At 36.6% G+C, this 23,999-nt stretch overlaps 3 protein-coding genes across 5 annotated transcripts in view; 2 read left to right on the forward strand and 1 right to left on the reverse strand.

Moving 5' to 3' along the window:
* LOC107746382 (zinc finger protein ubi-d4-like) overlaps nt 1-8,471 on the forward strand; it is an 11,823-nt gene extending 3,352 nt beyond the window's left edge. For 2 of the 3 annotated variants that reach the window (XM_016560576.1, XM_016560577.1), the window contains exons 3-12: nt 957-1,064; nt 1,286-1,464; nt 1,576-1,668; nt 1,782-1,863; nt 2,519-2,560; nt 4,586-4,723; nt 5,128-5,259; nt 5,346-5,458; nt 5,620-5,701; nt 6,712-8,471. In XM_016560576.1, the coding sequence (XP_016416062.1) occupies nt 957-1,064; nt 1,286-1,464; nt 1,576-1,668; nt 1,782-1,863; nt 2,519-2,560; nt 4,586-4,723; nt 5,128-5,259; nt 5,346-5,458; nt 5,620-5,701; nt 6,712-6,776 (1,034 nt within the window). In that variant the 3' untranslated portion in view covers nt 6,777-8,471. The remainder of the gene's footprint in view (nt 1-956; nt 1,065-1,285; nt 1,465-1,575; nt 1,669-1,781; nt 1,864-2,518; nt 2,561-4,585; nt 4,724-5,127; nt 5,260-5,345; nt 5,459-5,619; nt 5,702-6,711) is intronic. The other variant, XM_016560578.1, reaches the window with a different exon arrangement.
* Nucleotides 8,472-10,454: 1,983 nt separating this feature from the next.
* Nucleotides 10,455-11,870, reverse strand: LOC107746419 (muscarinic acetylcholine receptor M1-like). Its single transcript, XM_016560641.1, has one exon. The coding sequence runs from the start codon at nt 11,868-11,870 to the stop codon at nt 10,455-10,457; it is 1,416 nt and encodes a 471-aa protein (XP_016416127.1).
* A 5,517-nt stretch (nt 11,871-17,387) lies between these two features.
* Nucleotides 17,388-23,999, forward strand: part of myo1ca (myosin Ic, paralog a) — a 25,916-nt gene continuing 19,304 nt past the window's right edge. The window contains exon 1 of the mRNA XM_016560586.1: nt 17,388-17,666. The gene's annotated coding sequence lies outside the window, so the exon portion shown is untranslated. The remainder of the gene's footprint in view (nt 17,667-23,999) is intronic.

Below are 23,999 nucleotides of genomic sequence, written 5' to 3' on the forward strand. Positions count from 1 at the left end.
ATAGCCAAAAATACATTGTATGGGTCAAAATTATCGATTTTTCTTTTATGCCAAAAATCATTAGGATATTAAGTAAAGATCATGTTCCATGAAGATATTTTGTAAATTTCCTACCGTAAATATATAAAAACTTAATTTGTGATTAGTATTGCTAAGAACTTCATTTGGACAACTTTAAAGGCTATTTTCGTAATATTTAGATTTTTTTGCACCCTCAGATTCCAGCTTTTCAAATAGTTGTATCTCAGCAAAATGTTCTATCCTAACAAACCATACATCAATGGAAAGCTTATATATATATGTATATATGTATATGTATGTATGTATGTGTGTGTGTGTGTGTGTACACAGTATATATAACTTAAGTTATGTAAATAAAATATTTAAAGTAAACAATACATATATAATTATATAACTATCAATGTGTCAATTTCTTTTATCTATCTATTTATATATAATATGTATGTATGTGTGTGTGTGTGTGTGTGTGTGTATGTATGTGTGTGTGTGTGTATGTATATATATATATATATATATATGTATATTTACACATTTACAGTTAGTCATTTAGCAGACGCTTTTATCCAAAGCGACTTACAAATGAGGACAATAAAAGCAGTCAATGATTTTGTGCCTCTTTGAGATGGCACAATAATACGCCGTTCACTTGCAGAACGCAAGGTTCTAGAAGGCACATAACTCTGAAGTAATGAATTTAGGTAAATGGGTGAATATAAATATATATTCATTACATTACATAAATACTTGTCAAATAAGTAAATAACAATAAATACTTTTCTTGTCAGTATTATTGTTATCGTTGATTATGCCAGTATTAAATAATTACACTGCAAGGCCTGCAATGTACTTTTTTTAACATGTTTTTATGCCTTCCCTCATTTTCACATAAGACATGACTGACTGTATGTATATTTTTCATGTCTCTCTCTCCAAAGGTGTTGCCCCAGGTCAATTGTACACATATCCAGCACGACGCTGGAGAAAGAAGAGGAGAGCTAACCCTCCAGAGGACCCTCATTTAGCCTTCCCATCTCTAAAGTCCGGTACGCAGCCACTCACTTCCTCTGTCAAATAAAAATAGAGATATGTTGTTTGTGGCTGTTTCATGTAATTCCCTGTGTGTAGGCCATTCATAGATTGGTGTTTAGGTATTTGTTTCATTTTCATGTAATTAAACGTTATATTAAATTGTATGTTTTGATGACATTTCTATCCATCTCTGTCCAGTTGCCTATGGATGTGAATGTGCGTGTGTATGTTTCAGAGCTGGATCTGGGGCTTAAGAAAGATGTTTTCTCCAGTGATGGCAGCAGCTTAGAGGCACTTCTGAAGGGAGAGCCAGTGGACAAAAGATCCGGGTTGGAGCTCCGCACAGCGGAAGAGGAGCCCAGCTCTACAGAGTACTCTTCCGGGGGACTAAACCCCAGCAGCAGGGTCCGTAAGGTACTGAGAAAACAGCTTATGGTTTTGATTGGAGCTGTCACTGTTTTTCATTGAAATCTCGCCTTGCTTAGTTATTCTGTCTGATTGGTTTTCACCCTTTTGTGTGTGTAGAGAATTTTGGAGCCAGATGATTTTCTAGATGATCTAGATGATGAAGATTATGAAGAAGATACTCCAAAGAGACGGGGAAAAGGCAAGGGAAAGGTGAACTCTTGATCTTATAAACTTGCATGCATGTACATAGTATTTACACAACCTAATTGGTGTCAACAAAACACCTCTAAAAGGTTACATTTATGATAAAAACGGTTTCACAGGGTCGTGGTGTCAGCAGCGCTCGGAAGAAGTTGGAAGCAGCAGCTGCTTTGGAGGATCGAGACAGACCGTACGCTTGTGACAGTGAGTCATATACAGCATTCAAGGAAACCACATGACTCAGCCTGCTGACCTCTCGGTGATCTCATCTGGAGATCGACTTCTCTTTGCTATAAAAAGGCTGAGCTGTACTGTAACACATCCAGTCACAATCAAAGATCTGTGTCACCCCTTCTCAGCAAAGCTGTCATCATGAGCTTCACCACATGAAAGCTTGCAAAAAATACCAAATATGATCATTTTCAAGGTTGTCCATCATCTGACACACTGAACTTGAGAATAATTTGTCAGTTAGCTCTTTCTTGTCTACTCATGAAACCAGAAGTACATAAATAAATAAATTTTGTTGAAAACAAAAAGCATATTCCTTTATACTATATGCTGTGGTTTACCAATCCCACATATAGCCTGGTTAAACTAGTAAGCTTAATCTTCTAAACCAGAGGACAATTTCTACTTGATATCCATTTGGTTTCAGGTTTCGTGTTGTTCTTTCATAGTTCTGGATCTCTATTCTCAGCATTTGTGTCTTTGCCCTTAAATGTGTCATGATACTGTGATTGTGATGCAGATGTTCTTTATGAGTTTATTTTTCCTGATTTCCTGATTCTTGTTGTCAGTCTGTGAGTCTTTCTGTCTTTCTTTCTCTCCTTTTTCTTTCTCTTTTTCTCTCTTTCAGACACTTTCAAACAAAAGCATATTTCAAAATCTTCCGAAAGAGGTATATTTCTCTCTTTCTCTCTCCGTCTAGTTCTCCTTTCCTCATTCCCTTTGTCTTTTTCTTTCTTGGTTTCCCTCTTTCTCTTTATTTTGTGTGCATTGCAAACATTTGTCCCTGACAAGATCGCACTGAACTTTTCTGAAACTAGGGGTTATTGATGGCTACATTTTATACTTTTTTTTTTTTTTTTTTGCGTAAGGAAAACTGCCTGAACAGCGTTAAGTGTGACAGCAGCTTAACAGGAAGACATTTTGCCACAGAATTTATTCCCCCCCCAAACAAGCTTTACTGCCTCTGGGCCATGTGAAATGTTCAGATACGTTGTTTGTTGCAGCATGACATAATATTACTTCCCAGACTGAGGTGCTCTCATTGTGAACTGTTTGAAAAGCACTTTATACTTACAACTTTCTGTTACTAACAATTTACTCTCATGGTTCTTATGAATAAGTATCAGCAGGGACCTGGCGATAAAATATTACACTACTGTTCAAACGTTTGGGGTCAGAAAGAATTTTAGAAAAATAAAAAAAAAGTATTTTGCTCACCAAGACTTCATGTATTTGATTACAAATGCAGTAAAACTGTAACATTATTATAAGTAATATTATTACAATTTAAAATAACAATTTTCTATTTTAATATACAGTATTTTAGGATGTGATTTATTCTTGAAATGAAAAGCTAAATGTTCAGCATCTGTTACTCTAGTTTTCAGTGTCACATGATCCTTCAGAAATAATTCTAGTATGCTGATTTGGTGCTCAAAGAAACATATATTTTTGTTATCAATGTTGATATCAATGCAGTATTTATTTTAAATAGAAATCTTTTTGTAATGTAAACTTTTACTGTCACATTTGGTCACTTTAATGCATCCTTGCTTAAAAAATAATTAATTTCTTTCAAAAAAGAATCTTACTGAACTCAAATTTGAACAGTAGTGTATATCCATGTCTAGCTCCCAATGCAACAATATTGCAATTGGTTTGTTTAGTATGTAGTTAATCAGCTGTGATGCATTTCAGTCTTTTATTAGACTTCAGTGCTTTGTGCTATTATATTCTTAGTATACAATTGATTGTACTCTACATTTCTCCTCTTTACACACTCGCATACTCCTTTTTCCACAAATCATTTTCTAAGAAACATGCATCTTAATTAGCTATTGTTGTCACAAAAATGACAGTACTTTGGAATATACCCCTCCCCCCAAGTTAATATTAATTGTTTGAAATGTAAATTGCTTCTCTTTATCTCCCTCTATTATTCACCTCTGTTTGTGCTTCATTACCTGCTCTGTGTTGTCTCTCTGTAACGCTCATTTCTAAGTTTTTTACATTGCTGCTTGTAATACTCATTCTTCTCTTCATCTCCAGGTCACTCCCTGTTTTCCTGTTTTATCTGATAAGACTGAAATAGTGCCTCTGCTTTTAAGTTGCCAAAGGACTCCCATTTCCTGAATGTGTAGTGCTTATGGTTTTAAAGGGATAGTTCACTCAAAAGTGAAAGTTGCGTCATCATGCACTCGCCATCATGTTGTTCTGACCAAATAGCTTTCTAGTGTTCAAAACTAAAGGAGTTATCTAACAGAATGACCAAGCTGCTCTTGTTCAGTGAAATTGGCCAGCTGTTGGTCCCTATTTGCTTTCACTGTATTGGAAAAAAAGGCACTTGGTTCTATGCAAGAAAATAAGTAATACCATTTTGGAACGACACAGCTGAGTAAATGACAGGTTGTTCCTTTTGTGGTGAACTATTGCTTTTGTTTAAGTGGGGCATATTGGGCGATCTTATTAGCAAGCATATTAACATTTGCCATGCTGTTGAAGAATGTGAATTAATGAGCATCTGGAGAGCCAGGCACGGTGGATTGAACTCTCATGCATGAGAGAGCTTTTGGTGTGAAGCAGTAGTGCCCCATGTGCTAAAGTACAGATGATGTTTCAGTGCATAATGACAATTATAGGTGCTTATAACCCATGATTGTGCTCTGTGTGTGTGTGTGTGTGTGTATGTGTGTAGTCTGTGGGAAGCGCTATAAGAATAGGCCTGGTCTCAGTTATCATTATGCCCATTCTCACTTGGCTGAGGAGGAGGGGGAGGAGAAAGATGAGATGGACATTCGTGAACCAACTCCACCCCAACAAGACGAACCGAAGAGTAAGCAATTGATCACAGACTCTGGTAGCCAACTGAACAGAGGCCATTTAACTGTCACTTTGAGTGGCATGAAATATTTTACACAATCTATTGCCAATGAAACTAAAAGTATATTTCTTATAAACTAACTGGTTGGCACAGTGTCGTACACTTTGGATTTATTTCAAAATCATGTGCTTTGCCTGCCTTCTAAGGTGGCGCTCTAAATGAAAGCTTGTAAGTGAACAGTTTGGAATGCTTTACGTAGACAGCATCTCACAGGACCTTAAAATGCCAGTTACGTGATGGTTAACTAATTTTAAACAAATGTTTTAGCTTGTAGGGGTAGTGTTGTATTGTGTCATTTTCATTGAATGCTATGAGTGATGATGGGTATTCTGTTCTCTTTCTGTCTGTTCTATCAGCTCCTAAGAAGGGCCCAGACGGTTTGGCTCTGCCAAACAAGTACTGTGATTTTTGTTTGGGAGATACCAACCTGAACCAGAAAACCGGCCAATCAGAAGAGCTTTTGTCCTGCTCAGACTGTGGCCGTTCTGGTAAAACAACCACACATACTTTCACCTGCTTGCTTTCTTTGGATTTTTCTCGACCAAATTATCATTGACTGATTCTCTGTTCTCAGGTCACCCCTCGTGTCTGCAGTTCACTCCAGTGATGATGGCTGCTGTGAAAACCTATCGATGGCAGTGCATTGAATGCAAGTGCTGTAATATATGTGGAACATCAGAAAATGATGTGAGTTTGTTTACCACTATCCAGCCATAAAAATGTATCAGCTGTATTTTACCTAACCTCCACAGGGAAGACAATTACTGTGTAAAACTGTTCCCTCCCTCGGTTTATTATGCATCCCTATTTGGATTCTCTGTGAAGTAGTTTCTTATGCTTTGCTGCAGGACCAGCTGTTGTTCTGTGATGACTGTGATCGCGGTTACCACATGTACTGCCTCTCGCCCCCCATGTCTGAACCTCCTGAAGGTAAAGCAACCTGCAATAATACACACACCACTGTTAAAGTTTGGGGGTACATTGTTTTTTTTTTAATTAATACCTTTTATTCAGCAAGAATGCATTAAATTGATCAAAAGTGACAGTAAAGACATTATAATGTTACAAAAGATTTCTGCTTCATATAAATTCCATTGAGCTTTCTGTTCATCAAAGAGTCCTGGTCTTAGGTTTCCATTTTAACAGTGATAATAATATGGAATGTTTCTTGAGCACCAAATCAGCATGTCAGAATGATTTCTGAATGATCATATGACACTGAAGACTGGATTAATGGCTGCTGAAATTTCAACTTTACCATCACAGGAATACATTTTGAACAGTAGCCTATGCTCATCGAACGACATAGAACTGACTTAAGGCTGAAATACACTATGCGACTGTTGCCCAGATTTTTGCCCTGATTTACAGTCTGAGCAAGTTGACGCTAGTTGCCGAAAGTCAGAGCCAGATTTGAGTTGACAAATTTCATAGAAACTGCATAGTGTATGATGATCACAGATTTTTTTTTTTTTTAGCTTCAGACTATGTCCATCCAGTCGCACAATAGACATGTTTGATATTTTGAGCTGAACAAATTGTTTTCATTTTGTCATGTGTCTCCTAGCAAATAGGCATTTGTTTCTGCATGAGTTTGTGTACGAAATTACTTGAAAGTCTGGTAATGTGTGATCCTCAGTCGTTTAGTGTACGATGCCCAGTTTTTCTTCTGTGACTATTTACGGCAAATGTATGATGCCTAGTGTTTTTCAAATCTGTACGATTTAAAATCAGATTTTAAAAGTCATGTAGTGTATTCCAGCCTTTACATAGAGCTGAATCACGCGTTTGTTTTGATAAAGAGGTCAGTTTAGTTCAAAGAACAATATGAATGAAATATAAGTATTATCTATCTTATATATATATATAAGTGAAACGTATAATCTTTATACAACAAGTATTATCATAAGTGAATAATTGCATTATTTTATTCTTTACAGGAAGTTGGAGTTGTCATCTGTGTTTGGCCCTCTTGAAAGAGAAGGCCTCTATATACCAGAATTAGAATACACCGCCCTCATGATGGCCTTTTGGAAAGACAGACCCTCTTTCTCATAGTTCCCTCCAAGATTTGTCTGTTCCATTTAAGCAAACGAAACGGGTCGAACAGAAGTTGTAGTGGAACAGAAAAGGGACGACCACCTTGCCCAGGCCCGCAGACACAAATGGAGGGAGGAAAAGAGAGAGGGAGTGAGAAAAAGAGTGCCCTCCTTCTCTTAGTTCTCTTTCACATCTCAGCAGGTTTGATCTCAGTATGACTGTTACACAGTTCCAAGCTTCAAACTACCCCTGCTCTTTGTTTTCAACTATTAGCCACCCCACAACTAACACAGCACTTCCATAGCAAATGTCAAAGCCAGTCAGAAACTCTCTTGACCCTTACAGCAGTACATACTTGGAGGAAGTCACTATGAGAATATTATGACTCTGTTTTTGAGTTCCTGCTCATATTAGACCTGATATTTTCACCCGTTTCTGCAGACACTGTTTAACAGAAAACAAATAATTAGCTGCAGCTTATATCAGCCACAATAAATATTGCATATTCAGCCATATACAAAATACTCTGTACTGACACTGTGCTTATCACAGAGAGGAATAGTTGAAACCAATCAGCATGCCAATGCTTGTTCATAATAAGCAAAATAGAAAAGAAACGATAATGTGTTTTTGTATATTTATAAATTTGTATAGCATATAAAGGTGTGCCGTATTTAAGATCCTAAACAATAGAAATGGTTTATTATGATGGGAGTTGCTTGGGGATTTTTTTTTTTTTGTAGTGATGGCATCTGTATATGCCACTGAAGCACAGAGTCTAGCAGTCAGTGTGTGAGCTCTTTACTAACTAATGGGTTAATGGTGCAGGTAAGGGTAGTGATTTTAAATTATATTTTTATATTGTTATTAATTTTTGCATTTTTAGACGTCCTTAAGATGTTCAGAAATCGGTTAAAATTTATTTAAAGATGGTTAAGACGTCAGGTAAATGAGGAATAGGATTGAAAGAGGACTAAAAAAAGAAAAAGTCCAGTATAAAAGAACGTCCAGAAACTATAATAACTGTTGGCAATTAATTGAGATATAGAACAATGTATTGCAGGCTAAACTGAGATCAGTTTGTGGATATTCATAGTTTGATAGATTCTACCAAGAATGGTAAATCCCTTTCAAAGTAATTCTGAAGGATTCGCTGTTGAGTACATGAAAAATTTCTATAGTGTAAGGAGATACGTGGACAAAAACTTCAATGCCGTAATTGTCATGTTTACTGTGATGACATCATTGATTACAGCCATACATATAACATAAACATTCTTTTATTAAATTAACATTAAATTGCCAATTTCCAGTTGCCAGCTTGTGTAGGATATTGAGCAAAAGTTCTTCTGGCACGCAGAAACCGAAAGGTCTGCCTCTGGACGTGAGCCGTGTTAAATAACAGAATTTCAGTTTTTCTGAAGAAAAAAAAAATCAGTAATACCCAGAAACCACCACTGAGGAATAGAGATATCAGAATGACTTTGAGCATCACATGCTTGGTTAGCCAGTAAATTCATTTTAGTATGGCTTAACCGAGAGACTGCTTTCAGTCCTTTAATCTGAGGTCTGTATTGGCATCTTTATGGCATCAGATATGTGCCATTTAACTTTAATTTTTAAGAAAACTGGTAAAATTGTCATCCCTTAAAGGGATAGTTCACACAAAAATTAAATTGTCAACATTTACTCACAAACCGAAATAACTTTCTTCTGTGGAACATAATTGGAAATGAGAAATGTCTTGCTTTGGTCACCATTGACTCCTATTGTATGGTCAATAAAAAAAAAAAATCCCAATATCAACTTTCTTCAAAATATCTTCTTTAGCGTTCCACAGAAAAAAGTAAGTCATACAGCTTCTGAATGGCATGAGCGTACCTAAATGGTGATGGAATTTTCGTTTTTTTTTTGGCTGAGCTGTACCTTTAATTAGGGAGTGAATTATGGTAGCGAAGACAGAGAGGTTGTTGAAGCGACTCAGTGCTAAATTCAGTACAACACAGATGTGAAGTATGGTATTTGCTGAATTTGCCAGAGTTTAGTTTGACTTCCTAGAGCAAGCTGGGGCAGATATACAGCCGGCTTCAAATGTTCCCCTATTTTCTTGTCTTCTATTGCCATTTATCTTCACAATCCAGCCAAAACTTCCTTTGTTTAAAGAATAAATCTAGAGCACTGCACGCGGTTGGCTCTTTTAACCCTGTTCTTTGTAAATGTATACTGAATGAAGAAATGAATTGACCTGAGATGAGTTCTGTATACTCTGTAAGCCTTCAGTTTCAAAATAACTGCAGACCTCCATAAAGGTTTAGGCTTATATCAGATACTGATACATTAATTATTGCTCATGGCATTCATAACATGTACAGGATCTTATCATTGTTTTATTTTTCATTCTCAATTTAGTTACTACATGTCTACCTTACATGGTCATTTATACATAGCACATAACATTTAGCTTACACTCACTCTGTTGTACTCTCACAGTACCAGCATAGTAAAGGATTATGGGAAATTTGATGACTTAGGTTTATGGTATCAGCCAACTAACTATTATTAAATAATTAGAAAATATAAGAGTTTACTTTTCCTGATTTTATAATTTTTTTAACTACACCCTTTATCTAAAGACAAAGTGTCCATTTGTTGTTGTTTTTCTTTTGTAATTTAATTTTTCTTTATTTTTTAAAGAAATTGTTTGTTAGGTTGGTTTTGGGGGATTAATTTTTTTTGTTTTGTTTTGTTTTTTTGTTTTTTTTGGTGTATGGTACACTTTTTTTCCCAAGAAAATAAAACTAACATACTGTATGTGTTGTGTTCATCAGTTCTTGTTAACTTGTTCAGTACCTGTGCTGTGTACATTTACATTCAATACGTACATCCCCTATTTAATTAACTGAAATTAGGAGTGTCCACAGATTAAAATAGGCAACTAAATTAATTAGAATTAGATTCAAATTCCAAATGTTTGAGGGTGAATTAAGAAATATCTTGATTTTTGTTTTTAAAGCTCGTTTTAAAACATTTTAAGTCATCTTCAGTCCCTCTTGGAAATTTGCTGAGGTCCCCCTGTGGGCCCCTGTCCCTTTTTTGAGAACCACTACACTAAACGTGTGTTTTTGCTATTTACAAAATAGATAATGATATTTATTAAATTGATATTTGTTTTGAAAGTACTATTTAATAAGCACATTCAAAATAGCACCAGAAGAATTTTTCAATATTGTTGTTGTCAAGTGGCTGCTAAATGTTTTCTTTATCAATTGTGTCTATACATACGGCGATTTAAAATAACATGCAATTGATTTTTATTTTTGTTGGATCTTAAAGTACTATTATAACTTTTGATGTAGCCAAAAACATAAGACCACAAGGCTAAGTAACTTCCCATTAGTTTCTGACAAAATTCAGAATCAAGCAGTTTTGCAGTGACAGTGTAATGTCTAAAAGCAGAGGCACGCACAAATTTAGTCATATAAATATAGATGTAAAATCTGAATCAGAAGAAGTCATATTCAGAGTTAACACAAACTCTATATTATTCACTAAAAAAAGTGTCTGCCAATTGAAGCACTGTATCTGGATCATTGAGCAATTAAAAGCACCCATGCTGAAGAATGACAAATGATAGAGTGAAAGATTACACATTACTGCAAGACTTATTCTGCCTCACAGAGGCATGGCGATTCCAGCTGTTTGTGTCGCACTTTCGTTTATCTACACGCCGACAAAGTAGCAGTGCCTTGAAGGTGACCTGGAAGGACTCGTTGCAGAGGGCGTAGCACATGGGGTTGACCGTGCTGTTTACATAACACAGCCAGTATCCCAGCTGCCAGAGCTTCTCTGGCACACAGTATGAAATGGAAGCCAAAGCCATGATGTTGTATGGCGTCCACGTGAGGATGAAAGCCAACAAGATGGCACTTAGTGTCCGGGCCGCTTTTTTCTCTTTAATGATCATATTGATGCGATGTTTAGCTCTGAACTGGTGGCAAATGCTGTGGTCTGAATTTTTGGGTGGTTTTAAGTGGGACTGGTGTCTGGTGGGACGCCCAGCTGATGAGTTGAACTCTTGCACATCTTTGGTGTTCTCTGATCTACTTTGCAGATCCGTCAACTCAATTGCAGTTGGATTGGATGAAGATGCTCTCGCCTTGATGTTCTGCTCATGTTTTGCGCTTTCGTCCTCGTCTTCAATGTTCCAGCTACTGTTGCTGTAAGCCTCTTTGTAACTCTCATGAGCTGACTTCTGCAAAATGGCTGCGGTTTTGTTTTTCGTTGAATTGAAACACCCAACAGACTTGTCTTTGGTTTTGCCTTGTCCTTTTCTGGAATTTGTTTCCTTTGAGCAACTTAAGCTGCTCTTGGTACTGGTTTGGTACACTGATTGTTTGTCCAACCTGTTCTCAATTTCCCAATAAATTCGCCAATAAAGAATGATCATGATAGTGACTGGTAGGTAGAATGCAGCGATTGCAGTACCGTATGTAAGCGGAGGAACCTTCAAGAACGGGATAGAACAGGCCTGGGCTTCAGCTCCAGATGGTCGTCCAACCACATGAGGCCAAAACAAGATAGCAGGGCCCCATAGCACAAACGACACCACCCATGCGAGAGCGATCAATGCTGCTGCTGTCTTCGGAGTTCGCTTTGTTCGATAAGTCAGTGGTCGTGTGACTGAGAAGTATCTGTCGAAGCTTATGACCAGCAGGTTCATTACTGAGGCATTGCTCGCTACATAGTCGAGTGTCAACCATAGATCGCAAGCTAGTTGTCCCAGTGTCCAGCGGCCCATGATTATGTATGCTGTATATAGATTCATTGACACCGTACCCAAGATCAAGTCTGCCACCGCCAGACTCAGAAGATAGTAGTTACTGATGGTCTGTAACTGACTGTTGACTCTGATGGAGATGACCACCAAGGCGTTGCCCAGGATGGTAATAAGAGACAGGGGTCCAGTCACAAGCACGATCAGAACCACCTCCCATACCTGATGACCCCCGAGAGGAGTCGTGGTAAGGTTGGCTGCTTGTGAGATGCAAGTGTGGTTCATGTTCCCAGGGGAGACACAACATCAGATCCTTGAAGGGCCAGATGCGTTCTTCAGGGGGGAAACCAGAAAGTTTCTCTTGCATTACTGATTATGAACACCAGGGGTGCTCTGTGGCTCTGTGTTCTGATAAGAAAGACGGAAAGGTAAGATTTTTTTTTTTTTTTAAGCATTTTTTAAAGCATTTTTTTCCTCAGGCCTTTTGAGGTGATGACTGTTTGAAGCACTATCATTTTAATTGGTTACTCAGACCTCTTCTTATATGTAATAATTAATAATAACTAGTTTTACTGTTTACCAATCAGCCTCATTCACTTATTACAATCTTATAATTTATCAACACTTAGTGTTAGGAATGATTAGTTCCATTGTAATTGTTTTAATGAGTTTAGACAGACTTTTTCTCTCTTTCACACTTATATAGATATACACCAAGTTTCTGAACAGTATACTAGTCACTTGAACAGAAGTCTCTTCTGCTCACCAAGCCTGCATTTATTTGATTCAAAATACAGCAAAAGCAGTAATATTGTGAAATATTTTATCTATTTAAAATAACAGCTTTCTGTTTGAATATATTTTAAAATGTAATTTATTCCTGTGATCAAAGCTACATTTTCAGCATCATTACTCCAGTCTTCAGTGTCACATGTTTTTTTTTTTTCTTCATAATTCTTTGATGAATAGAAAGATCCAAAGATCAGCATTTATCTGAAATAAAAAGCTTTTCTAACATTATACACTATACCATTCAAAAGCTTTGAGTCAGTGTTTTTTTGGGGGGAAACAATTTATAGAAATGAATACTTTTATTTAGCAAGGATGCTTTAAATTGATCAAAAGTGATGATAAAGACATTTGTAATATAGCAAAAGATTTCTGTTTCAGATAAATGCTGTTCTTCTGAACTTTCTATTTATCAAATAAACCTGAAAAAAAATCTACTCAGCTATTTTCAGCATAATAATAATAATAATAAATGTTTTTGAGCAGCAAATCAGAATATTAGAATTATTTCTGAAGGGTCACGTGACGTGAAAATTCAGCTTTGAAATCACAAGAATAAATAACATTTTAAAATGTATTCAAAAACAGTTATTTTAAATAGTAAACATATGTCAAAATTTGACTTTTTTTTGCTGTACTTTGGATCAAATAAATGCAGGCTTTGTGAGCAGAAGAGACTTTAAAAAAAAAAACATTACAAATCTTACTGTTCAAAAACCTTTGAGACTTTCCTTGTTTGCCCCCAAACCACTTTGATATAACTAATATGTGTTGGCATGTTTTGACTCTTACAAAACACCAGATACATGTTTTTAAAATGAAGTCTTAACTATCACTTTATCAATTTAACACATCCTTGATGGAAAAAAAAAAATTTAAAAAAGAAAAAGGAAGAAAAACAATTTACTGACCAAAAGCTTCTGAACAGTAGTGTATATTGTTACAAAAGCATTCGATTTTAAATAAATGCTTATATATATTTTTTTTTTATTAATCAAAAAATCCTGAAAAAAGTATCAGGTTCCAGAAATAAATACATAAAAATAATAAATAAATATTAAGCAGCACAACTGTTTCCAACACTGATAATAAATCAGCATATTTTAATGATTTCTGTGAAGACTGGAGTAAACACTGATGAAAATTCAGCTTTGCATCCTAGGAATACATTATATTAAAATAGAAAGCAGTTATTTTAAATTGCAAAAATATTTCACAATATTACATTTTTTTCTGTATTTTTGATCAAATAAACTCATCTTTGATGAGCATAAGAAATGTCTTTAAAAAACATTAAAAATCTTACTTCTCAAGCTTTTGAAGCTTTTGAGTGTGTCAACTCATAAACGTGTGTCTGGTGTTTTGTAAGAGTCAACACATATTAGTTATATCAAAGACAGAGAAAATTATGTAAATGAAAGCCTTTACATGTTTTTTTTTTATGTTGTTTGGAGGAAAATGTTTTCTAAAACATTTGAAAAATAGTTGTTTGTCATGTTCATTGATACTATGCAGAGATTGTTTGCTTTCTCTTAAGTCGAAAGAGCACAAATGATTTTTTTAATTAGGACTCCGCAGATTAAGGTGGTTTCATGGTGGTCAATTTGTGTAGCCATATAAATATACAGGTTAAATGTGAAGTTTCTAAATGGTGAAGGTGTGCCCTTAACACAAAAATACAATTCATGAATTTCTTTTTGGATTCTCTAATCATATTTTTATAGTCATATTATAGACTAAATTGCTGGGTACGTGGCTTTCCCATAGATGCAAATACAGCACACTTTTATTAGAAAATGCTGATTTACAGGCTATGACCTGAGTCCCTGTGTTTGACCTGAAAATCTCCAGAAAGTCTTATTATAATTCAATTTTAAATAGCAGTGGCCATGAAATAGCAATAGAAGTAGTTGACAACATGATTAATATACCAAGTGTATTAATAAACGGTCACTTACCTTTTTGGAAACAGTCCTTAAAACTGCAGTTACTCTTAAATTGTACATTTGAGGTCATAAGATGTATATTTATCCGTTTTCTCCAGGTGTCCACTGTGGGATGATGCATGATAACCCCTGATGCCATTGGGAATACTTTGATGATGACCAGTACTCAAACAACAGCTACTTCCACGGTTGTGTTTGACCTGAAGAAAATTCTAGTAACAGAAAAGAGTTGTTGTAGCTCATCATAACATCGTAGCCCACTGGCTCATCCACTCCATCTGGCTAGAGGTGACAATATGTCCTCTTCTGGCTGGAGGAGCTGAGCTTCAGCGGCGGAAATAGCTGACTGTCATAATACAGGTAAACACTGAATAAGAGGCTGCTAACTGTTCATACTCACAGCCCCGGGTGACAATGTGCAGACACCTCTCTTCATGTTTACCTCAAATGAGCATTGAACGCTGATGGGTTGGCGACCATTCACCCTCATTTATAAACAAGAATACGGTGTATTACAACAATTGTGAGCCACACAGTTTTTTCTTTCCCTTGCTTTATATATAATACTTGATGTACAAATAACCTGGGTTTCTTCTCAGTGATGGGTTAATACATGTACACTGTGAGGTTTACATTCAACATTTGTGAGGTAGCTGTTTAAATAGAAACAGCATAACATGATAATGATAATTCTTTACTTCCCAGGTTCTACAATCTGGAATGGTTTAATTTAGAGACATTTTATCAGTCAGTAGGCCATATGAAGATGTGTTTTGTTTCATTTATGTAGTTTAAGACTTCTGATATAAATCTGTTCTCATTTGGACAGAATTGTGACGTAAACTGATGATACAGGTGAGAGGAAAATAGTGCTTTAAACCTGTTCATTGTATACTTAGCAAACAGAGTTTATCAGCTTGTTTTATGTAAAACAAATTTGCAATTCAGAGTTTTTCATTTAGTTTTTCATTTCAATTTCCCCTGTTGCCATTTAATGTGACACTCTTGATTGTGACCATTAGACTACATATATTAATATATTGTTTGCCTTTATAGACTCATTACAGACCACATCTTTGTAGTTAATCAGTAATCATCTCTCTTTCTCACACGTCTGCAGTGCTGTTGTAGCAGAAAACAAACACATGAACTGCTCATTTATTAATTAGAGGAGAGTGAGGTAAGATTTGCCATGTTTAATTAAGGTGCCCTAGGTTGGGAGAAATGAGGGATAAAACTAATATACCAATTATATACTGCTACACTGAAATTCTAAAGAAGAGTTCACATCATTAAGCTATCTGTTGTAAACACTTTTTTTTTATTTGTATAAAATATATTCGTTAACATCAAGAAACATGGGAAAAATTCAATCCAATTTCCTTCATGTTTATAACAAGTATCCATGTGTATCTGTTCACCATTCCAATCACAAATTACAATGAAGTGTTACTTCCTCCTTGCAGGTTCCTGGCTGTGTAATGGTTAGAGTTTTTTTTTTTTTTTTACGTTTGTGGAACATAAAAAAAAAAAACATGCATCATTTCATTAAAAAAAATTAAAAAAAAGAGTTTGATTTCACTTGGTAAGGGCACCCTTTGTTTTTCCCAAGAAATAAGGTCCATTTGCCCTAAAATTCTCAATCAAGCCGGTGTAATGGTACTTTGCATATTCGGTTGTAAATTTCCCTGACCAAGTCACCAACTACTTTTTTTCTTCCTTATTCTTTAGTTGTTAAGTATATGAAAAAATATCGTATACAGTATATAAGAGAATAATAATGCTGAAAGCTGAACCACCATCTCTGATGAATCTGTCTCTCATTTTGGAAAAAGTGCATGTTTAGGTAGTTAGTTTAATCTTTAGCCAAACCATGTAATTGTTGATATATTTATCTAGATATCTTATTTTGTTATCTTCACATTATTTTACCTTACTCTGGCATGCAAGGAACAAATCTGCTCCTTTAATCGCAGAATGCTATCGGGTCACTTAAAATCTGTGCACTGTTGCACAAGTTACTGTTCATCTTACCTTACTCTCCCCTATGTATTTTTTTTTTAAAGAATATTTATGTATTTCCAATGAAGACAATCAGTTGTTAACAGATGCCTTATTGTAGTCAGGGTAAAGGACAGTTCTGCTGCTGAGTGAAGATGGAAGTAAAAGACCCCATGAACGTTATAAGGAAGAGGTGGGAGCAAAAGGGAAAGAAGTGAGAAACATTGTAAATAAACGTATGCTTAGGATGTCTGTGTTTTGTCTCGTAAAAGAGGCTTTACAGTTGTGAGGCTGGTCACGCAAACCCTAAGGTAAACATTTTACAGTGTTTCCTTTAGTTTTTAATAGGTTGTTACTTGTATAATGCCCATTGCAGGGGTAAGAAAAAGTGTTTCGGAGCAGTAGATGGATGCCATGATACAGGCAGACACTGCTATATGTTTGATCAAAATGTTTTTTTTATTTTTTATTAACATTTAATGTGTTAATGTTAGTATGTTTCTCAAAATTTGCTGTTTGAATAAATACTGATCAGTTGAGGAAAAGTTTGAACAATGTATCCTGTTCTGATCCATGCATACAGAAACTACAAGCCAAGCAGCAAGCCACAGACCTTTGTTTGTGTGTATTCTCAAATAAATAGTCAGCAAACGTTCAGGCCATATCACTGCAGTACAGGGTGGTATGGCTGTCTTAGGGAGGCGTCATGAAACATAGGTGTATATCATTGAAATGCTGTTCTGCATAATTCATTCACAGACCGCAGGGGGCGCCAGATGGTTTCTCAACACTTAAATCCCAAATGACTATTTTGATAGTTTTGCGTCTTATTATCTTGATATGTAGGCTATATGCTATAATAATCAATGCAGTAGATCGTACACTTCTACATTTTAACGGAACATTTGAGTCCTTGGGATGTTCTGGCGCGCCACAGGGGCTGGACCGAAAATGGGAAAGCATCTGAGAAAACAATTATTTCGAGGGGTGTGTGCGACCCTCGGTTCTTTCCCATTGTTTTAACCGCTCATCTGCGGGACAGGAATTCCACAACTGCTCCCACCCACGGGTCATAGTCGTGCTCATAGAATATTTAAGCTGATTCTTAACAGATTAATTAGTTTCTGTTTGTCTTTTATTCCTCTTTCTTCTATTGAGTCAGTGATGTGCTCGCGCCACAGGTGGGCTGTGCTCTCTACACCTGTCTACAGGAATGACATGTGATGCTCTGAAGCCTCACTGAAGCGAAGCGGACCGTAGCGCGCGTCCTCTGCACAGCGCGAGCGTGACCTTTAGGTGGACTTGAGGCTGTTGTGCTTTTGAAACCAGAGCGGAAGACTTACAGGTAAGCCAAATGGCTCCTAAATATGTGTAGTAATCTTTCCAGCTCATGTAGACTCCTTAGTTTTGCCTGTTCCCTGAATTTAACAAAACCAATGTAGTTTGTTTGGCGGCTGTCAGTTACACGACTCAACCGTGTCTCGTTCTCCACGCGGCCTGTTAGCTTTCTCTTATTTCTAAGCGTTTTGTGGCAAGATTAATTAGGAGTGAACAGTAAACTCATCTTTATTTGATTAGGTTAAGTTATGTTTCACCAAACCTTAAGAATCTCTTGAACATCGTTAATTTAAGGCAACGCCAAACTTTCTTTTAACGATTTTATGTCCTCATTAAAGAAGAAAAATCATATCACTTAGTGTGCTCAAATGCCTCTTCTTCAAGAATATTAAAACTGCCTTGCAAATTTGTTTTCATATCCGAAAATTGCTTTCATGTATAGATTTATAGTAAAATAATCATAAACCATTTCAATTTTTACCATGTAGAAATGATTTATATAATTTAAAACATTATGACTATATGATGTAAGTTGTGGCATAATTTCCATTACAGCAAACAATTTTACCTACATATTATATTTTCAAAGTATAGTTTCAGTGAAGATAATGTGTTTTGGATACATAAACTGCCAGTTTTGACACTAGCCTTAGCCGGAGTCAGCCAAAAATGTATTGAATGTAATTTAGCCACAGAATGTTACAAAACGCTAATATATCACTGGAAATGTGGTGAGAGTGGCAGTGTGGTGGAAATCTGAAAAAAAAAAAAAGTTACAGAAATCTCTTGTGTATATCCACTGTTAAAACATTTTAGTTGACAAATTGAATTATACTAGTGAGAATGTGAATAGTATTGTTTAAAGGGGTCATATGATGTTGCTAAAAAGAACATTATTTTGTGTATTTGGTGTAATGAAATGTGTTTATGCGGTTTAAGGTTAAAAACACACATTATTTTCCACATACTGTACATACTGTACACTCCTCTATGCCCCACCTTTCTGAAACGCGTCGATTTTTTCAAAGCTCATCGGTCTGAAAAGCGAATTGTGCTCTGATTGGTCAGCTATCCAGTGCGTTGTGATTGGACGAATTCCTCAAGCGTGTGACGGAAATAGGGTGTGTTGATCTACATTCAGTACTTTCAATCTACAAATCGCATCATACCTTAAAAATAAAATGAACTTACCATAGAATTAAATCCACCTCCTTCTCCTGACCGATAACACTACTCTTGCCTGCTGGTTTTTATAGACATCTCTAATGAAAACACTTAAAGGTTGGGTAAGTGATTTCTGGTAGCCAATGTTGACATTTGAAATCACCAAAACAAACACGCCCCTACCCCAAAAGGGTCTCGCCCCTATTTTGATAGCTCCGCCCCACACATACGTATGCAACCCAGGCAACGATTAGTTCTGTGAAACAAAGCAAAACCAATGTTACACCGTGTCTACACCGGACGCGAGCGGTGCGGCGCGACAAAATACTATAGAACTCATTATAATCAGTGATGCTGTCTACACCATAGATATATATACATATCTATGGTCTACACTGGATGTGGCACGACACGACAAATACCCGACAGAAAACTGCTGCTGCGTTCTATATACGATGTATTGACACAAATTTCAAATGATTTTCAACGGTCGCTTTGTCGCGTCCAGTGTACTAGACAGACTTTAGCTGTTGCGGCGCAGACACGGTGTTACTCACCTATCGAGAAGAAACAAAGCAACCTCGGCGTCCGATCGCAGGCCTTCCACTCCTTGAGTTCTCTCCAGCGCTGGAAAGCTGATCCGATATTTACACGGGTCCTACTTCTTACCTTAAGCCTTCTTTTGTTCCGCACACGTTTTCCTCTTTTGTTTTTTATCCGCCATCTCTATCTTTCTGTCGCTCGGCTTGGCTAATGTCCGTCCTGTGCACTGAACGCTCTCTCCTCCACATCATGAGTAGACACGCCCCTTAATGCTGATTGGCTACAAGTTTGTTTTGCTATTCGGCCTGAATCAGTTTTCTAAAGCGTTTTTGAAAAATTGCTTACCCCACCTTTGTCTACAAACATACCCCTAGTTGAAGAAACGCCTATAGCATATCCCCCCTCCTTTTTTAGATGAACCGAATATGAAAGCATTTTTATAAATGTAATTATTTACATTTTAATTTACACACAGTTTAGATTGCTTAAAGCAATGATAAACTCATAAAAGGTGCAAAAGCTGTCACTTTTAAAAGGTGCTAATATGTATCATTTAGGTACTGATATGTACACTTAAGTGTACTTTCAAGGTGCTGATATGCACCCATTGGGGTAAAAATGTTGTGTACTTTTTGAAAGGGTATCACCCCAGTGAAAGCTTTTGTTTCTGTTTTTCTGAGAGTGTACTTCATTACCTCTAGACCAGTGTTTCCCAACCGGGGTGCCGTCTGTCGAGAGCAGGGGTGCCGTGGCCCGTGTAAAAAAATAATTTTTAAATATTTTTAAATTCCTAAAATGTTCAAAAAAGCATCTATTATATAATATCCATTTCTGATGTCGCTAATAATTAGAGATGCACCGAAATTTAGTCTGCCGAAAATTAGTTCACCGCTCAGGTTTCACTTTCACGTGGTGTGACGCTCTGCGTATTATCCCGCTCTAAGCGTGTGTGTGCTCCGCTCAGTCGCTCACGGCCCATGTGAGTGCTCCACTCATATACCGTTCATGCTCATCGGAACAGCAAAGTCCACTCAAAAATCAAGCTGACAGGAAACATCGATGTAGTACAGTATTGTTTCTGTCTACAATAGCCCTACTGTGTTGTAACATGGTGTGGTATATGGGCAACTCTGGTAACGCTTCCCTCTCATTCACAGATCTGCTAACCGCATGTTATGCTCGCGTGTTCTGATAATAATAGCTTTCTATTTTTTTTATAATATTAAAAATATCTGTATGACATTATATGCTGCAGTTCTTCCCTGTTGTACCGAATATCTATACTTTTCAAATTATCATATCGATGTTAGAAATTCAAATATTGTGACAAAATTAATTTTGTAGGGTGCCACAAGTTTGTTAAAATTTTCAAAGGGTGCCGTGACTAAAAAAAGGTTGGGAAACACTGCTCTAGACAACTGTTACAAAACTGTCTGTCACAGAAATTTTAGATCTGTTACAAAGTTTGACCCCTGTTTCATTATTATGTGTTTGCAGCCCAAACTAAGCTTCAGTGATTACACTAAACATATGTGTCCTTGTCTTAGTTTCAATCTACTTCTCTCTCGTTTCTTTGTATTGTAGCTGGTCCAATGATTTTTCAGTTAACTTCAGTGTTGATTATTCCCAAATTCAGACAGAATTGACGATTATGACAATGGAAACGGTAGGTATAACAACTGTGTGTGATACTTTCTTATTCGTTTTATGACTTTTATTTCCTGGTAACCACCGAAAGCATCTCTGTATGGGTTCTCATCTTGTATTTCACCCCAAGCAAAATGTACACTAGGACTAGGCCTAATTCCAACTGTTTTAAATCTTCTCAGTGTGATGCAATGAATTGCATAGTTTGTTGAGCAAGTTCACGTCAGTGCCATGTTGGTGACACCTGCAGGCAGCTATTTGCCTAATATTAAAATCAGAACCCAATCAGCTTCATCAAAGTCGTACATAACACTAAAGTAAAATATATGTATTTACTCTAAAATGTAATATGAATATTGCATTAGAACATACCTGGGAAGTATTATTAACAATGTTCTTCTTTATTGTCAGAGAAAGCATGTTTTGCCATAAACATGTGCAGTGCTGTTTAATGGAATGTATCACTTTTGCAACTCTTACAACAGAGTATTTCTGCTTTGCTCTGTTCCAGACAGGGCCAATGAAATTACCAGGACCCCATGTGTTAATTCCCAAGTCCCAGATAGCAGTTTCACTATGGGACAGAGTGGGATGTGGTGAAATTGAAGCCGTTAATGCAGGGAATCTTTGTACACCGTACCATTATAAAAAAACATTAATTAATCCATGCATGCTGGGTCAAGTAGAAGAAGAAAATAATGTTCTCTTGCTTTAGAGAAATTCTGCTTGCAGGTATGATCTGCCATAGTGATTTGATAAATTACACTGTTTACATTATTCAGAGGGAGGAATTCATCAGGGTGTCTCTGGGATTGAAGCTGTTCAAAACTGCACAAAGGCCTGATCAAGAATCCAGCAGCTCAACAGTTTACCTTAAAGGGATAGTTCACCCAAAAAATGAATGATCATTTACTCACCCTCATGTCGTTCCAAACCAGTATGGGTTTGTTTCGTATGTTGAAAATAAAAGAAGATATTTTGAAGAATCAAACCGTTGACGGTCCCCATTGACTTCCATAGTATTTCTTTTCCTACTATGGAAGTCAATGAGAACCAACAGCTGTTTGGTTCTTCAAAATTCTTCAAAATATCTTCTTTTGGGTTCTACATAAGAAAGAAACTTACAGGTTTGGAATGACATGAGGGTGAGTAAATTATGACAACATTTTTGGGTGAACTATTGCTTTAAAGGGATAGTTTACCAAAAAATTAAAGTTCTTTCATCATTTACTCACTCTCATGTTGTTCCAGACCTGTATAACTTTATTTATTCTGTGGGTCTCAAAATGGTCTCAGTGTGACCCCACTGACTTTCATTGTTCGAACAAAAACAGCTGAAACATTTTTAAAAATATCTTCTTTTGTATAGTGCAGATTTGGAACCACATGGGGGTAAGTAAATAATAATTGAATGTTCATTTTTGGTCAACTATTCCTTTAATTAACAAGCGGGCAATATAGTTTTCTGGCAAATATTAAATAAAGGTATGTCCCTTTAGGAACATCCACAAAACTAACTTTTTTTTTTTTTAAAGTTCTATTCAAATTTACTGGGCTTGCAATCCATTACAGCATTGCTTCTGTGTGGACAGATCCCAGCCTTTGCCATTGTTTTGTTTAGTCCATATTTCAGACTGTACAGTGACTCTGAAACTGATTCACATAGCAAACATACAAAGATGTCATGTCTGCTCAGAGATGCTTTCAGTTGATTGTGTGCCAGAAAATATTTGTGTTTTATGTGTGTCAGTGTGTTAGTCTGGTGAGGTCTATTTTTGAGTGTTAAGTGATGTGATGAAGCAGCAACAAAGGTGGTCAGTACAGGATGTTTGTGCATGTGTGCCTGTTTGCTTTTAAATGAAAGGCACAGTTGTTGATGTGGAGAAGGGAAATGCCAAACCATACTGAAGCAAAAAAAAGAGACAGCGGCTCTGAAGTGATCTTACAGGATACACACAAACTGTTTGTTTATGTGTGAGTTTGAAAGGGCATTGCATGAGCCTGAAGGGGGCTGGCATGAGTTTGCCTTTATCATGTGTTCATCACCGGATTAATTATGTACTAGATGTGTGTGGGTGTGTTTATGTGTGTTTGTTGTCTGCTACCATGGTTACCATGTCCATCATTGCTCTGTGTTTGCTATGTCTGATGCTGTGAATAATTCATTCAGCCCTTCAGTTGGCAATATGCATGAACAGCTCATTGGTATCCATGAGTAGATTTGCGTTTAAATTTAAATAGGAGATTATGAAAGTGCACACCCTCTGTATCCGTATTATAAGTGGCACGCTAGATTGATTAAAATCTAATCTTCCTGTCTCCCTCAGTTTTCCACTAGCCCTATAAATATGATTAATGAGATCATACGTCAGGCCTCCTCTACATAAGCCAAGTGTTTCCAGCTGTATGATGGTTTGGCTAAACACAGTCAAAATCCAGCCCAAAATGATTTTCAAAATACAGCCAAGAGAAGAGAGTGAGAATTCTATAACCTTGATATTGTTTTCTCTTTTAGTATTTAAGCAATGTTACACACACTTGCAGACTTAAAGGTGCAATAGGTGATTGTCTTCAGAAACATTTTTTGTTATGCTGGTTGAAAGTCTCTTCACATCCCAATAGCAATCATTAAGTTAAGTGGTCTAAATGTATTTATATGTATTTATATATTTTGTGGAAGGCATAGGGCCAAGAAATGTTCGTCCAATCAAAACGCTCGGTCCGAGCGTTTTAATTGGCTTTCCTACCTGCCTGTAAAAATATGTATTTGCATACCTCTGCGCACCCGGTTTGCGCAGACACGATACGTCATCAGCGCGTTCACGTACGCTGTGCAGACAGAGCGAGAATGGCAGGCAAACATCAACAACCCGATCTTCCTTCCTGGTATTGTAGCACTTTTAAAGTTTTTCTCACCGGTGAATGACACATGATGTAGCCCTAGCGGTTCCCAATTCCAGTCCTCCCCAAACCAACCCAACCCCCT

This window comes from Sinocyclocheilus rhinocerous, unplaced genomic scaffold, assembly GCF_001515625.1.
Source record: "Sinocyclocheilus rhinocerous isolate Xijiao unplaced genomic scaffold, SAMN03320098_v1.1 scaffold77, whole genome shotgun sequence".
Taxonomy (NCBI): domain Eukaryota; kingdom Metazoa; phylum Chordata; class Actinopteri; order Cypriniformes; family Cyprinidae; genus Sinocyclocheilus; species Sinocyclocheilus rhinocerous.

What these genes read in the sequence shown, in the direction of transcription:
- LOC107746419 (XM_016560641.1), bottom strand. Translation starts at nt 11,870, where the DNA reads ATGAACCACACTTGCATCTCACAAGCAGCCAACCTTACCACGACTCCT.